Source organism: Oncorhynchus mykiss, chromosome 26 (genome assembly GCF_013265735.2).
Source record: "Oncorhynchus mykiss isolate Arlee chromosome 26, USDA_OmykA_1.1, whole genome shotgun sequence".
In the NCBI taxonomy this organism is placed as follows: Eukaryota; Metazoa; Chordata; class Actinopteri; order Salmoniformes; family Salmonidae; genus Oncorhynchus; species Oncorhynchus mykiss.
Genome location: NC_048590.1, coordinates 41521351 through 41539139, shown reverse-complemented (window position 1 = coordinate 41539139; position 17789 = coordinate 41521351). Strand labels below are relative to the sequence as shown.

The window sequence follows — 17789 nt, the reverse complement described above, 5'->3', positions numbered from 1 at the left end:
GGGATACAAAGTCAATTGAAAGCAGGTGCTTCCACACAGGTGTGGTTCCTGAGTTAATTAAGCAATTAACATCCCATCATGCTTAGGGTCATGTATAAAAATGCTGGGCGGGACATTATTTTGGCTACCATGGCTATGACCCATAGGATGACAATGCCCCCATCCACAGAGCACGAGTGGTCACTGAATGGTTTGGTCACTGAATGGTTTGGTCACTGAATGGTTTGGTCACTGAATGGTTTGGTCACTGAATGGTTTGATGAGCATGATAACGATGTAAACCATAGTCCATGGCCGTCTCAGTCTCCAGATCTCAACCCAGTTGAACACTAATGAGAGATTCTGGAGCAGCACCAGAGACAGTGTTTTTCATTACCATCAATAAAACATAACATTTTGGAATTGTACATAAACAAACTTTCAATATTAAATCAAGTCATGTATTGAAAAAGTGTAAAATGGGGAAGCACCTTTTTGAGGTAAAAACTGTAAACATTATGTTGTGGAAGAAGTGAGTGGTGTTTGCTGTTTTACTGAGTTTCCCATAGAGAAGTGAAAGCAGCTGAACTGTTGCTCTCTATCTCTCTTTCTATCTCTCTTTCTATCTCTCTGTCTATCTCTCTGTCTCTCTCTCTGTCTATCTCTCTGTCTCTCTCTCTGTCTCTCTGTCTGTCTCTCTCTCTGTCTCTCTCTCTGTCTCTCTCTCTGTCTCTCTCTCTGTCTATCTCTCTGTCTATCTCTCTGTCTCTCTCTCTCTATCTCTCTGTCTCTCTGTCTGTCTCTCTCTCTGTCTCTCTCTCTGTCTCTCTCTCTGTCTCTCTCTCTGTCTATCTCTCTGTCTATCTCTCTGTCTCTCTCTCTCTATCTCTCTGTCTCTCTCTCTGTCTATCTCTCTGTCTATCTCTCTGTCTATCTCTCTGTCTATCTCTCTCTATCTCTCTGTATATCTCTCTGTATATCTCTCTGTATATCTCTCTGTATATCTCTCTGTCTCTCTCTCTGTCTCTCTGTCTATCTCTCTGTATATCTCTCTGTCTCTCTCTCTGTCTCTCAATTCAATTCAACGGGCTTTATTGGCATGGGAAACGTGTTAACATTGCCAAAGCAAGTGAGGTAGATAATATATAAAGTGAAATAAACAATAACAATTAACAGTAAACATTACACATACAGAAGTTTCAAAACAATAAAGACAATCCAAATGTCATATTATATATATATATACAGTGTTTTAACAATGTACAAATGGTTAAAGGACACAAGATAAAATAAATAAGCATAAATATGGGTTTTATTTACAATTTACAATTCTTCACTTCTTCACTTCTTCTTCATCTCTCTGTCTATCTCTCTCTCCCTGTCTGTCTGTCTGTCTGTCTGTCTGTCTGTCTGTCTGTCTGTCTGTCTGTCTGTCTGTCTGTCTGTCTGTCTGTCTGTCTGTCTGTCTGTCTGTCTGTCTGTCTGTCTGTGTCTCTCTCTCTCTCTCTCTCTATCTCCCCCTCTCTCCAGGACTGCAATGTCTGTTCACATCACCAAGTGGTCTCCTGATGGGGAATACTTTGCAACAGCCGGCAAGGTACACTCACTCGAAAGCTTTTACAGGCCATACCTTGTTTCCATATACTGTCAATATCCCAATCATGTCATAAATGTTTTCTCCTGTAACACCTGTAGAGTAATAAACACATAGTAATGTGCCATCTGGACTTTGTGATAGCTTATTCAGGATCAAGTGTAGCCATTGTGCTTGGTACTGCACTAACTATTGTGCTTGGTACTGCACTAACCATTGTGAGTCTGTCTCACCTGTGTGTTTCCCTGTCCAGGATGACTGTCTGTTGAAGGTGTGGTACCCCACCACTGGGTGGCGCTCTGCTGTGGTGCTCCCAGACCTCCCAGATAAGAAAGGCCCTCAGGTCCACTTCTCCTTCATATACCTGGCCCACCCCCGCTCTGTCACCGGCCTGTCCTGGAGGAAGACCAGCAAATACATGCCCAAGTCAGAACACGCACACACACACAAAACACACACACAAAGGACCAAACACACAAATGCACACACACACCCCCACATTTTAAATGGAGAAAAAACATAAGTCAAGCTGATTGTAAATTCTAATCTGTTGTATAGATTCAGCTTTATGTTTCTGAATGTCTCAATCCCATACTAATGGAAAGATTTTGGGCTTTACTAAACTGTCAATCATCAATGTAAAATGATGTTCTGTGTGTCTCTCTCATTCTCCCTCTTGCTCCCCCTGCCTCTGCTCTCCAGGGGTAGTGTGTGTAATGTGTTGTTGACGTCGTGTGAGGACGGTGTGTGTAGGTTGTGGTCTGAGACGGTGCTGCCAGAGGACAGTATCCTGGGTGGTCAGATCACTGAGAACACATACAGCTCCAGCCTGCCAGGCCTGGGGGGCAAGGACAAGATACAGCACGCCCTGGAGGTAAAGACAACACAGTACACACACATGCACAAGCACACACATGCACACACACACACATGCACACGCACGCACACACACACACACACACACGTAAACTCACACACACACACACACACACACACACGTAAACTCACACACATGCACAGACATGCACACACACACACACTAAACTCACGCACGCACACGCGCGCGCGCACACACACACGCACACGCATGCACACACACACACACACACGCACGAGCACACACACGCACAGACATGCACACACACACACATGCACACACACACCCGTAAAGTCACACACACGCATGCACACACACACATGCGCACACATGCACACACACGCGCACACACGCACACACACGCGCACACATGCACACACACGCGCACACACGCACACACACGCGCACACACGCGCACACATGCACACACACGCACACACATGCGCACACTCACATACACACACACCCCCGCAAATGCACACACATACACACCCGCAAACACATGCACACACACAAAATGTGTCCTTCAAACAAACTTTGTGGTTGTTATTTTGAATGTACACTTTATTAGTTAGTCATTTTAAAAAGGCACAGAGATGTAGAACAGATTGATATTGTTGGATTTGAGCTTGAAATCTACTTATTCATGTTAGCATACGAGAACTTATTGATGACTTTACGTGTATAATGAATGTATATGTGGGGGTCAGTGGAAGGTGGATAAGAACTAGGTGTATGGAAAGTTACTGAGTGAGACAAGATGGGGAGGCAGGAAATGTACATTCTGTCTAACATGTTATTGTTAAATCTCATGGATCCTATGGAGGGAGGCAAAGGGTAACAGTCTGGTTTCAGTCACTGATAAGGTAGGACAGCCGTGGAGGAGGGAGGAATTTGACCCGAGGTCAGATGAGGTGACAAGGAACAGTCCTATTACACACAATGACTACAACAATAAGAGGAACCAATTATGTTCCTGACTAGCAACAGAGATGGATTACCGGTCTAGATGTCAAGGAGCTGACTCCTCCTAGCAGGAGGGTATAAATATATGTGCTTGGTAAACAAGTCTTTGTCTTTGCAGCTGTTTGACCCAGTGGCGGAGTAAACTTGAGGTTTTCCTAGTGATTCCTTTGAGTTTGTACTCTGTTTGTTTAGAACCTAACAGTATGAAGGGCGTCAATAACATGATGCTTCTCTTCTCTCTTCCTGTCCCACCTCCTGCCCTGTCATTGGTCCTCCCCGTGCCTGTCCTCTCATTGTCCAGTCGATGAGCCACCTGAAGCACCTGCGTCGTGGTCGTCGTAGGTCGTCTGCTCTGGTGTCTCACACTGAGTTGCTGCCGTCTCAGATGGGGACCCACGAGACACACACACACCGCCACATCTCTCACCACGCTAACGCTCTCTGTCATTTCCACATCTCTGCCAGCATCAACCCTGCCACGGGTACGTAGCCCACACACACATCACACACACACACTGCATCAGACATACATATACACTTACACACAAGTCCGAAGTTTACATACACTTAGGTTGGGGTCATTAAAACTCGTTTTTCAACCACTCCACACATTTCTTGTTAACAAACTACAGTTTTGGCAAGTCGGTTAGGATATCTACTTTGTGCATGACACAAGTCATTTTTCCAACAATTGTTTACAGACAGATTATTTCACTTATAATTCACTGTATCACAACTCCAGTGGGTCAGAAGTTTACATACATTTAGTCGACTGTGCCTTTAAACAACTTGGAGAATTCCAGAAAATGATGTCATGGCTTTAGAAGCTTCTGATAGGCTAATTGACATAATTTGAGTCAATTGGAGGTGTACCTTCAAACTCAGTGCAACTTTGCTTGACATCATGGGAAAATCAAAAGAAATCAGCCAAGACCTCAGAAAACAAATTGTAGACATCTACAAGTCTGGTTCATCCTTGGGAGCAATTTCCAAACACCTGAAGGAAACGCGTTCATCTGTACAAACAATAGTACGTAAGTATAAACACCATGGGACCACGCAGCCATCAATCCAGCTCAGGAAGGAGACGCGTTCTGTCTCCTAGAGATGAACGTACTTTGGTGCGAAAAGTGCAAATCAATCCCAGAACAACAGCAAAGGACCTTGTGAAGATGCTGGAGGAAACAGGTACAAAAGTATCTATATCCACAGTAAAACAAGTCCTACAGTGGGGCAAAATAGTATTTAGTCAGCCACCAATTGTGCAAGTTCTCCTACTTAAAAAGATGATAGGCCTGTAATTTTCCTCATAGGTACACTTCAACTATGCCAGACAAAATGAGAAAAAAAAATCCAGAAAATCACATTGTAGAATTTTTAATGAATTTATTTGCAAATTATTGTGGAAAATAAGTATTTGGTCAATAACAAAAGGTTATCTCAATACTTTGTTATATACCCTTTGTTGGTCAAACGTTTTCTGTAAGTCTTCACAAGGTTTTCACACACTGTTGCTAGTATTTTGGCCCATTCCTCCATGCAGATCTCCTCTAGAGCAGTGATGTTTTGGGGCTGTTGCTGGGCAACACGGACTTTCAACTCCCTCCAAAGATTTTATATGGGGTTGAGATCTGGAGACTGGCTAGGCCACTCCAGGACCTTGAAATGCTTCTTACGAAGTCACTCCTCCGTTGCCCGGGCGGTGTGTTTGGGATCATTGTCATGCTGAAAGACCCAGCCACGTTTCATCTTCAATGCCCTTGCTGATGGAAGGAGGTTTTCACTCAAAATCTCACGATACATGGCCCCATTCATTCTTTCCTTTACACGGATCAGTCGTCCTGGTCCCTTTGCAGAAAAACAGCCCCAAAGCATGATGTTTCCACCCCCATGCTTCACAGTAGGTATGGTGTTCTTTGGATGCAACTCAGCATTCTTCGTCCTCCAAACACGACGAGTTGAGTTTTTACCAAAAAGTTATTTTGGTTTCATCTGACCATATGACATTCTCCCAATCTTCTTCTGGATCATCCAAATGCTCTCTAGCAAACTTCAGACGGGCCTGGACATGTACTGGCTTAAGCAGGGGGACACGTCTGGCACTGCAGGATTTGAGTCCCTGGCGGCGTACTGTGTTACTGATGGTAGGCTTTGTTACTTTGGTCCCAGCTCTCTGCAGGTCATTCACTAGGTCCCCCCGTGTGGTTCTGGGATTTTTGCTCACCGTTCTTGTGATAATTTTGACCCCACGGGGTGAGATCTTGCGTGGAGCCCCAGATCGAGGGAGATTATCAGTGGTCTTGGATATCTTCCATTTCCTAACAATTGCTCCCACAGTTGATTTCTTCAAACCAAGCTGCTTACCTATTGCAGATTCAGTCTTCCCAGCCTAGTGCAGGTCTACAATTTTGTTTCTGGTGTCCTTTGACAGCTCTTTGGTCTTGGCTATAGTGGAGTTTGGAGTGTGACTGTTTGATAAAAAAGCCAGACTACAGTTTGCAGCTGCCCTTGGGGACAAAATATTGTACTTTTTGGAGAAATGTCCTCTGGTCTGATGAAACAAAAATAGAACTGTTTGACCATAATGACCATCAATATGTTTGGAGGAAAAAGTGGGAGGCTTGCAATCCGAAAAACAACATCCCAACCGTGAAGCACGGGGGTGGCAGCATCATGTTGTGGGGGTGCTTTGTTGCAGGAGGAACTGGTGCACTTCACAAACTAGATGGCATCATGAAGGAGGATAATTATGTGGATATATTGAAGCAACATCTCAAGACATCAGTCAGGAAGTTAAAGTTTGGTCACAAATTGATCTTCCAAATGGACAGTGACCCCACACACACACACTGCATCAGACATCCATATACATACAGCTGCACACAAATCACACACACACACACTGCATCAGACATACATATACATACAGCTGCACACAAATCACACACACACACACTGCCTCAGACATACAGTGCCTTGCGAAAGTATTCGGCCCCCTTGAACTTTGCGACATTTCAGGCTTCAAACATGAAGATATAAAACTGTATTTTTTTGTGAAGAATCAACAACAAGTGGGACACAATCATGAAGTGGAACGACATTTATTGGATATTTCAAACTTTTTTAACAAATCAAAAACTGAAAAATTGGGCGTGCAAAATTATTCAGCCCCTTTACTTTCAGTGCAGCAAACTCTCTCCAGAAGTTCAGTGAGGATCTTTGAATGATCCAATGTTGACCTAAATTACTAATGATGATAAATACAATCCACCTGTGTGTAATCAAGTCTCCGTATAAATGCACCTGCACTGTGATAGTCTCAGAGGTCCGTTAAAAGCGCAGAGAGCATCATGAAGAACAAGGAACACACCAGGCAGGTCCGAGATACTGTTGTGAAGAAGTTTAAAGCCGGATTTGGATACAAAAAGATTTCCCAAGCTTTAAACATCCCAAGGAGCACTGTGCAAGCGATAATATTGAAATGGAAGGAGTATAAGACCACTGCAAATCTACCAAGACCTGGCCGTCCCTCTAAACTTTCAGCTCATACAAGGAGAAGACTGATCAGAGATGCAGCCAAGAGGCCCATGATCACTCTGGATGAACTGCAGAGATCTACAGCTGAGGTGGGAGACTCTGTCCATAGGACAACAATCAGTCGTATATTGCACAAATCTGCCCTTTATGGAAGAGTGGCAAGAAGAAAGCCATTTCTTAAAGATATCCATAAAAAGTGTAGTTTAAAGTTTGCCACAAGCCACCTGGGAGACACACCAAACATGTGGAAGAAGGTGCTCTGGTCAGATGAAACCAAAATTGAACTTTTTGGCAACAATGCAAAACGTTATGTTTGGCGTAAAAGCAACACAGCTCATCACCCTGAACACACCATCCCCACTGTCAAACATGGTGGTGGCAGCATCATGGTTTGGGCCTGCTTTTCTTCAGCAGGGACAGGGAAGATGGTTAAAATTGATGGGAAGATGGATGGAGCCAAATACAGGACCATTCTGGAAGAAAACCTGATGGAGTCTGCAAAAGACCTGAGACTGGGATGGAGATTTGTCTTCCAACAAGACAATGATCCAAAACATAAAGCAAAATCTACAATGGAATGGTTCAAAAATAAACATATCCAGGTGTTAGAATGGCCAAGTCAAAGTCCAGACCTGAATCCAATCGAGAATCTGTGGAAAGAACTGAAAACTGCTGTTCACAAATGCTCTCCATCCAACCTCACTGAGCTCGAGCTGTTTTGCAAGGAGGAATGGGAAAAAATGTCAGTCTCTCGATGTGCAAAACTGATAGAGACATACCCCAAGCGACTTACAGCTGTAATCGCAGCAAAAGGTGGCGCTACAAAGTATTAAATTAAGGGGGCTGAATAATTTTGCACGCCCAATTTTTCAGTTTTTGATTTGTTAAAAAAGTTTGAAATATCCAATAAATGTCGTTCCACTTCATGATTGTGTCCCACTTGTTGTTGATTCTTCATGTTGATTCTTTATGTTTGAAGCCTGAAATGTGGCAAAAGGTCGCAAAGTTCAAGGGGGCCGAATACTTTCGCAAAGCACTGTACATATACATACAGCTACACACACAATCTCTCCGTGTCAGGCACACACGCACAAACTGAACTAGCAACGTCAGCCTTAGCTTGTTCCGATATTCCTCCCACATGCATAGTAATATCCTGTATCCGCCCCTTTCCTCTCTCTAACCCCCAGACATCCCAGCGGTGCTAGCGGAGTCTGCCGTGTTTAATCCGGAGGACGGGAGTGGAGGAGGAGGGTTTGTGGTCCACTGGCTCAACAACAAGGACCTGTCCTTCACCACCTCCATGGACCTGTTCATGCTGCAGCTCCGCAAGCTCTCAGAACAGCAGCTGGACCAAGCCACCGACGACGCCCTCGACCAGAACGGTTCCCCCATTAAGTTTGACTTTGGTACGCTCTGTTTCAGAAACCCTCAGATCTACATGCTGTTGTTGTGAGAGATAGATATATATATATATATATATAAACTCGTTCTGAGTAGCTGACCCAGTACAAAACCGTTGTAGAGCCGTGAAATACATCTGGGTAATATCAGTCTGTTCCAAGGTATTCTATACACACTGACATATCATACTCTGTCCGTGTCTAACTCCCACCCTCCCTCTCTCTCTCCAGACCTAGATGAGATGTCAGAGAAAGGTTCATCAGAGCATGAGGAGGGTGAGGGTGGTGAGGGCAGCACCAAGGCGTCGTCCCCAGGCTCCAGTAGCTCAGTGCCCCTGCCCTCCATGTTGCTGGAGAGGAAGATGGAGGCGTTAACTCTGGAGTGGAATAAGAGTCCTGACATGCTGTTTACCATCCACCCCACCGACGGGTCCTTCCTGGTCTGGCACGTCAAATACCTGGACGAGTACATCCAGGGGATCTTCAGACAGGTGCAGGTAAGAGGAGACTGCACATGCAGCAACACACGCACGGACATGAAGTAACACACATATTGTACATGGACACACAAGAGGAAGCAGAATTCTGCTCCACTCTGACTATTCTCTCTCTCCCCTCCCTCTCTCCATCCCTTTTTCTCCAGGTGTCGTTCTCGTCCCGTATCCCAGTGGCGTTCCCTACAGGCGACGCCAACTCCCTGAGTAAGAACATTCTGATGTACGCCTGCTCCTTCTCCAACGTGGATAGCTCCAACGCCGGGGGAGAGCAGGGGAGGAGGGCCCGCCGTCTGCCCCGTTCTGCCTCTGGTGGGCTGGGTTCCTCAGCCCTCAGCCTCTCTCTGGGCCAAGCTCCAGGCATCGGCCCTGCTGTCATGATGGTGTCCAAACATGTGGACGGGTCTCTCAATCAGGTGAGAGGGAGAGGCAGACTGTGGCTGTGTCCCAAACCCACCTATTCCCTATGTAGTGCACTAATTTTGACCAGGGCTCATAAGAGTATTAAGGTCCTTACATTCATGCTTAAAAGACAAACTACAACCATATAAAGTACAAAACCAAAAATCCCTCTAATAATGTCATACTGTATGATAAATAATGTATAGACATTTTGTGACTCAGAGTTTTCCTTTCAATCCGTTTCCCTCTCTAGTGGGCGGTGACGTTCGCTGAGCGCTCGGCGTTCTCCAACGTTCTAACTGTGTCTCATACGTTCCGTTACTGCGGTCACCGGTTCCACCTCAACGACCAGGCGTGTCACACCGTCCTCCCCCTACTGCTGACCTCCTCCCACCACAACGCTCTCCTCACCCCCCCCTCCGCCCCCGGCAGCATCGACCTCGACCAGCCACCCACACACACACCTCCCCCCAGAGGACGGCGCAGGTAGGGAGGGAGGAAGGGAGTGTGTGTGTGTGTCATAGGAGGAAGCAACGAGGACCCTCTAGGACCTCAATGTCTAGAAAGTGTGTGTGTGTTTACAAAATGTTCACGTGAGTGTGTATCAGAAATACGTGTGTGTGCATGCCTGCAAGCGTGTGTGTGTAATATAATCTCTGTCTTTGACAATTTGTTGTGTGTGTGTGTGTGTGTGTGTGTGTGACATATACATTTTTTAGACAAACTCATTATCCAGAGAGACTTATAGTAGTGAATGCATACTTTTTCGTACTGGTCGCCCATAGGAATTGAACCCACAACCCTGGTGTTGTAAGCGCCATGCTCTGCCAACTGAGCCACACACTGTGACAAACTCAAACTGTGTGTGTGATCCCCCAGGAAGCAGCTGCGTAACGCGGCCACCAGGACGTTCCATGACCCGAACGCCATCTACAGTGAGCTGATTCTGTGGAGGGTGGACCACATAGGACCCCTGTCCTGCACTGGAGGAGTGTCAGAGCTGGCCCGAATCAATTCCCTGCACACGTCAGCCTTCTCCAATGTAGCATGGCTGCCTACCCTTGTACCCAGCTCTGTGCTAGGTTAGCACACACACACACACACACACACTGCAATACAGAACCCATTTGTAGAGTGCTCTGAAGCGTATTGTTGGAGGATGTACAGTGGGGAGAACAAGTATTTGATACACTGCCGATTTTGCAGGTTTTCCTACTTACAAAGCATGTAGAGGTCTGTAATTTTTATCATAGGTACACTTCAACTGTGAGAGACGGAATCTAAAACAAATATTAAGAAAATCACTTTGTATGATTTTTAAGTAATTCATTTGCATGTTATTGCATGACATAAGTATTTGATACATCAGAAAAGCAGAACTTAATATTTGGTATAGAAACGTTTGTTAGTCATTTCAGAGATCATACGTTTCCTGTAGTTCTTGACCTGGTTTGCACACACTGCAGCAGGGATTTTGGCCCACTCCTCCATACAGACCTTCTCCAGATCCTTCAGGTTTTGTGGCTGTCGCTGGGCAATACGGACTTTCAGCTCCCTCCAAAGATTTTCTATTGGGTTCAGGTCTGGAGACTGGCTAGGCCACTAGGACCTTGAGATGCTTCTTTCGGAGCCACTCCATAGTTGCCCTGGCTGTGTGTTTTGGGTCGTTGTCATGCTGGAAGACCCAACCACGTCCCATCTTCAATGCTCTTACTGAGGGAAGGAGGTTGTTGACCAAGATCTCGCGATACATGGCCCCATCCATTCTCCCCTCAATACGGTGCAGTCATCCTGTCCCCTTTGCAGAAAAGCCTCCCCAAAGAATGATGTTTCCACCTCCATGCTTCACGGTTGGGATGGTGTTCTTGGGGTATAGTCATCCTTCTTCTTCCTCCAAACACGGCGAGTGGAGTTTAGACCAAAAAGCTCTATTTTTATTTTCAGACCACATGACCTTCTCCCATTCCTCCTCTGGATCATCCAGATGGTCATTGGCAAACTTCAGACGGGCCTGGACATGTGCTGGCCTGAGCAGGGGGACCTTGCGTGCGCTGCAGGATTTTAATCCATGACTGCGTTGTGTGTTACTAATGGTTTTCTTTGAGACTGTGGGCCCAGCTCTCTTCGGGTCATTGACCAGGTCCTGCCGTGTAGTTCTGGGCTGATCCCTCACCTTCCTCATGATCATTGATGCCCCACGAGGTGAGATCTTGCATGGAGCCCCAGACCGAGGGTGATTGACCGTCATCTTGAACTTTTTCCATTTTCTAATAATTGCGCCAACAGTTGTTGCCTTCTCACCAAGCTGCTTGCCTGTTGTCCTGGAGCCCATCCCAGCCTTGTGCAGGTCTACAATTTGAACCCTGATGTCCTTACACAGCTCTCTGGTCTTGGCCATTGTGGAGAGGTTGGAGTCTGTTTGATTGAGTGTGTGGACAGGTGTCTTTTATACAGGTAACGAGTTCAAACAGGTGCAGTTAATACAGGTAATGAGTGGAGAACAGGAGGGCGTCTTAAAGAAAAACTAACAGGTCTGTGAGAGCTGGAATTCTTACTGGTTGGTAGGTGATCAAATACTTATGTCATGCAATAAAATGCACATTAATTACTTAAAAATCATACAATGTGATTTTCTTAATTTTTGTTTTAGATTCCGTCTCTCACAGTTGAAGTGTACCTATGATAAACATTACAGACCTCTACATGCTTTGTAAGTAGGAAAACCTGCTGATTTTGCAGGTTATCAAATACTTGTTCTCCCCACTGTATATAATGTATAACTGTTGTTCATGTGTGTATCACATGTTCAGACAAGGTACTGGTGAAGTACTTAATGATTGTCAAGGGGTGGTTTGGAGACACCTGTAGGGCTTCAAGTTGAAGTTGCAATTTTATTGGGCGTTTCTACTAACTACATGCAGAACCTTACTCATAGTGCCCACATTTAAAACAGCATCTCTCTCCCCTCTATCTCCAGGTACATACTGTAACAGTTCCAGTGCGTGCTTCGTAGCGTCAGATGGTAAGAACTTGCGTCTCTACCAGGCTGTGGTGGACGCCAGGAAACTACTGGACGAACTGTCAGACCCTGAGACCTCAGTAAGTAAACACAGAGACACACACAGACACGTACAGATGTCCTCAGTCAGATTAACAGTGAAATCCTGAGACCTCAGTAAGTAAACACAGAGACACACACACACAGACATGTACAGATGTCCTCAGTCAGATTAACAGTGAAATCCTGAGACCTCAGTAAGTAAACACAGATGTCCTCAGTCAGATTAACAGTGAAATCCTGAGACCTCAGTAAGTAAACACAGAGACAGACACACATAGACACGTACAGATGTCCTCAGTCAGATTAACAGTGAAATCCTGAGACCTCAGTAAGTAAACACAGAGACACACACACACAGACACGTACAGGTGTCCTCAGTCAGATTAACAGTGAAATCCTGAGACCTCAGTAAGTAAACACAGATGTCCTCAGTCATATTAACAGTGAAATCCTGAGACTGAAGGGGACTGGAACTTTAAAGCTTCAAGATAGCTGGTTAAAGACTCTTAACCTCCCTCCCTCCCTCCCTCCCTCCCTCCCTCCCTCCCTCCCTCCCTCCCTCCCTCCCTCCCTCCCTCCCTCCCTCCCTCCCTCCCTCCCTCCCTCCCTCCCTCCCTCCCTCCCTCCCTCCCTCCCTCCCTCCCTCCTCCCTCTTCTCCCCCCTCTCCCCCCCCCCCCTCTATCTCCCCCCTCCCTCACCCCCTCTCTCGCTCTCTCTCTCTCTGTCTCTAACTGTGTCTCTCTATCTTTCTGTGTGTGTGTGTGTCTCTCTCTCTGTCTCTCTCCATAGAAACTAGTAGGAGAGGTATTTAACATAGTGAGCCAGCAGTCGACAGCCAGACCAGGCTGCATCATAGAACTAGATGTCATCACTAACCAGGTAAGAAATACCTATCTGACCTTCTCGTTATCTAAGCAGTAAGGCAAATCAAATGTTATTTGTCACATGTGCCGAATACAACAGGTGTAGACCATACCGTGAAATGCTTACTTACAGGCCCTTAACCACACCTGTCTCTTTATCTAAGCAGTAAGTCAAGAGATCATGCTATATCATTAATCTAGTCACAGGTAAATGGTGGTGCACAGCGGAAGTATTTTACCTAACATGTATATGGTAGCTTATCAAAATGTGATTTGTTTTTCAATTGTTTGTGTGTCTTTGTAATCTGAGGGAAATATGTCCATCTCTCTCCTTCTCCCCCCCCTCTGACCCTCTATCTCTCTCAATTCAATTCAAATCAAATGGTTTTATTGGCATGGGAAACATATGTTAACATTGAAAAAGCAAGTGAAGTAGATAATATACAAAAGTGAAATAAACAATAAAAATGAACAGTAAACATTACACTCACAGAAGTTCCCTCTCCCTCTCTCTCTCTCTAGTGTGGATCTACCACCCAGCTCCTTCATGTTTTCCAGGAGGACTTTATTTTGGGATATACACCTCAGGAGGACCCAGAGCTCTACACTACATCCTACCCTTCTCTCGAGGGTACGGGAGGTTGAAGGGAGGGAGAGAGAGAAAGGCAGGGAGGGAGGGAGAATTGAGGGTGTGAAAGGATGGACAGGCGAATGGATGGATTTATGAATTGGTTAATGTATGAATGACATGATTAGCCTCAGGAGAACCCAGAGCTCTACACACTGACCTTCCTTCAACTCAGGATGGATGGATGAGTGGATGGATGGATGGATGGATGAGTGGATGGATGGATGGATGAGTGGATGGATGGATGGATGAGTGGATGGATGGATGGATGAGTGGATGGATGGATGGATGAGTGGATGGATGGATGGATGTGTGGATGGATGAGTGGATGGATGTGTGGATGGATGGATGGATGAGTGGATGGATGGATGGATGGATGAGTGGATGGATGAGTGGATGGATGAGTGGATGGATGAGTGGATGGATGAGTGGATGGATGAGTGGATGGATGGATGGATGGATGAGTGGATGGATGGATGGATGAGTGGATGGATGAGTGGATGGATGAGTGGATGGATGAGTGGATGGATGGATGGATGGATGAGTGGATGGATGGATGGATGGATGAGTGGATGGATGGATGGATGGATGAGTGGATGGATGGATGGATGGATGGATGAGTGGATGGATGGATGGATGGATGAGTGGATGAGTGGATGGATGGATGGATGGATGGATGGATGAGTGGATGGATGAGTGGATGGATGAGTGGATGGATGAGTGGATGGATGGATGGATGAGTGGATGGATCGATGAATGAGTGGATGGATGGATGAATGAGTGGATGACTGAACTGAAGAACGTGTAAAAAGTTGTGTTTCTCCTCTCCAGAGTACCACCCTACTCCGTTCTCTGAGAAGTTCTTCCTGGTTGTCATAGAGAAGGACCTGAACATGAACTCTGTGCTGCAGATGTGGCACCTGCACCTCCAGTCCGTACAGGCTTGTGTGGGTGAGTACCTAACCACAACCTAGCCTAACCACAACCGAACCTAGGCCTATGTGGGTGAGTACCTAACCACAACCCAACCTAACCACAACCTAACCTAGGCCTGTCTGGGTGCTATAATACAGTACAGTATAATACAGTATAATAGAGTACAGTAGACCCCAGTATAATAGAGTACAGTAGACCCCAGTATAATTGAGTACAGTAGACCCCAGTATAATAGAGTACAGTAGACCCAGGTATAATAGAGTACAGTAGACCCCAGTATAATAGAGTACAGTAGACCCAGGTATAATAGAGTACAGCAGACCCAGGTATAATAGAGTACAGTAGACCCAGGTATAATAGAGTACGGTAGACCCCAGTATAATAGAGTACGGTAGACCCTGGTATAATAGAGTACGGTAGACCCCGGTATAATAGAGTACGGTAGACCCGGTATAATAGAGTACGGTAGACCCGGTATAATAGAGTACGGTAGACCCGGTATAATAGAGTACGGTAGACCCCGGTATAATAGAGTACGGTAGACCCCGGTATAATAGAGTACGGTAGACCCCGGTATAATAGAGTACGGTAGACCCCGGTATAATAGAGTACGGTAGACCCCGGTATAATAGAGTACGGTAGACCCCGGTATAATAGAGTACGGTAGACCCCGGTATAATAGAGTACGGTAGACCCCGGTATAATAGAGTACGGTAGACCCGGTATAATAGAGTACGGTAGACCCGGTATAATAGAGTACGGTAGACCCGGTATAATAGAGTACGGTAGACCCCGGTATAATAGAGTACGGTAGACCCCGGTATAATAGAGTACGGTAGACCCCGGTATAATAGAGTACGGTAGACCCCGGTATAATAGAGTACGGTAGACCCCGGTATAATAGAGTACGGTAGACCCCGGTATAATAGAGTACGGTAGACCCCGGTATAATAGAGTGCGGCGGGCCCCGGTGTAATAGAGTGCGGCGGGCCCCGGTGTAATAGAGTGCGGCGGGCCCCGGTGTAATAGAGTGCGGCGGGCCCCGGTGTAATAGAGTGCGGCGGGCCCCGGTGTAATAGAGTGCGGCGGGCCCCGGTGTAATAGAGTGCGGCGGGCCCCGGTGTAATAGAGTGCGGCGGGCCCCGGTGTAATAGAGTGCGGCGGGCCCCGGTGTAATAGAGTGCGGCGGGCCCCGGTGTAATAGAGTGCGGCGGGCCCCGCTGTAATAGAGTGCGGCGGGCCCCGCTGTAATAGAGTGCGGCGGGCCCCGGTGTAATAGAGTGCGGCGGGCCCCGGTGTAATAGAGTGCGGCGGGCCCCGGTGTAATAGAGTGCGGCGGGCCCCGGTGTAATAGAGTGCGGCGGGCCCCGGTGTAATAGAGTGCGGCGGGCCCCGGTGTAATAGAGTGCGGCGGGCCCCGGTGTAACGGAGTAGTGCGGCGGGCCCCGGTGTAACGGAGTAGTGCGGCGGGCCCCGGTGTAATGGAGTAGTACAGCGCATTAGTATGCGCATTGAGGCCTGTGTAGTTTGTATATTGATTGTGTTGAAGATAACGTTTTTTCTCGATTTGTTTAGATAAGTTTGTTTAGATAATATTGTGAACAATAAAGTTTTTCCTCTGTTGTTGAGATGACTATATGAACAATAAAGTTTTCTCTCTGTCTCTCTTTCTCTCTCTGTGTGTTCAGATGATCCGGTCCCAGAGCGGTCTTACCAGTCTCAGCTGACGATCCCGTTCCAACAGAGTACAGCTGACACGTCCCCCTCCCCTCTCCCTCGCTCAGCCTCCACAGCCAACCTGCAGTCAGCCAGCAAACTGATCCTCAGCTCCAAGCTGGTCTGCAGCCACCGCCTGGACCTGCCTGTTGGGGTGGAGGTGACCAGAGCTACGCCCTCCGCAGGTACGGGTGGATATACACACACACACACACATACATATATATATATACATATACCCTCCACAGGTACGGGTGTATATACACACACACATATATACATACATATACCCTCCACAGGTACGGGTGTATACACACACACACATATATATACATACATATACCCTCCACAGGTACGGGTGGATATATACACACACACACACACACACACACACATATATATACATACATATACCCTCCACAGGTACGGGTGTATATACACACACACATATATATACATACATATACCCTCCACAGGTACGGGTGGATACACACACACACACACACACACACACACACACACACACACACATATATATATATATTACATACATACATATACCCTCCACAGGTACGGGTGTATATACACACACACATATATATACATACATATACCCTCCACAGGTACGGGTGGATATATACACACACACACACACACACACACACATATATATACATACATATACCCTCCACAGGTACGGGTGTATATACACACACACATATATATACATACATATACCCTCCACAGGTACGGGTGGATATACACACACACACATACATATATATAAATACATATACCCTCCACAGGTACGGGTGGATATACACACACACATATATACATATACCCTCCGCAGGTACGGGTGGATATACACACACACACACATATATATACATATACCCTCCGCAGGTACGGGTGGATATACACACACACACACACACACACACATATATACATATACCCTCCACAGGTACGGGTGGATATACATACATACATACATATATATATACCCTCCACAGGTAGACTAATAACTTTACTTTGACATATTTGTAAAAACCGTCTAAATGTAATATATTCCAAAGTAAAAGTTTTAAAACCAACAGCACATCATAGATATATGAAACATCTCACAAGCCAGGGACTGGATCCTAACTATTTATTATGCCATTGTCCTCCATGTCTCTGTCTTCAAGTCATCTGAGTTAGTCTGATTCAGTTATTCTATACTGTCTCTCTCCCTCTCTCTCCAGGTCACCTGAGTTCGTCGTCCATCTACCCTGTGTGTCTGGCCCCCTACCTGATCGTCACCACCTGCTCTGACTCCCGCGTCCGTTT

The 17789-nt window shown here is 46.1% G+C and overlaps 1 protein-coding gene across 8 annotated transcripts in view; it reads left to right on the top strand.

The window, feature by feature from the left end:
- LOC110515873 (dmX-like protein 2) overlaps positions 1–17789 on the top strand; it is a 105232-nt gene that overhangs the window by 28808 nt on the left and 58635 nt on the right. For all 8 annotated transcript variants that reach the window (XM_036964146.1, XM_036964142.1, XM_036964144.1 and 5 more), the window contains exons 6-20: positions 1510–1576; positions 1827–1999; positions 2276–2447; positions 3718–3898; positions 8144–8362; positions 8588–8853; positions 9000–9266; positions 9506–9738; positions 10132–10334; positions 12230–12351; positions 13104–13193; positions 13700–13808; positions 14637–14756; positions 16430–16642; positions 17705–17789. In XM_036964146.1, the coding sequence (XP_036820041.1) occupies positions 1510–1576; positions 1827–1999; positions 2276–2447; positions 3718–3898; positions 8144–8362; positions 8588–8853; positions 9000–9266; positions 9506–9738; positions 10132–10334; positions 12230–12351; positions 13104–13193; positions 13700–13808; positions 14637–14756; positions 16430–16642; positions 17705–17789 (2520 nt within the window). The remainder of the gene's footprint in view (positions 1–1509; positions 1577–1826; positions 2000–2275; positions 2448–3717; positions 3899–8143; positions 8363–8587; positions 8854–8999; positions 9267–9505; positions 9739–10131; positions 10335–12229; positions 12352–13103; positions 13194–13699; positions 13809–14636; positions 14757–16429; positions 16643–17704) is intronic.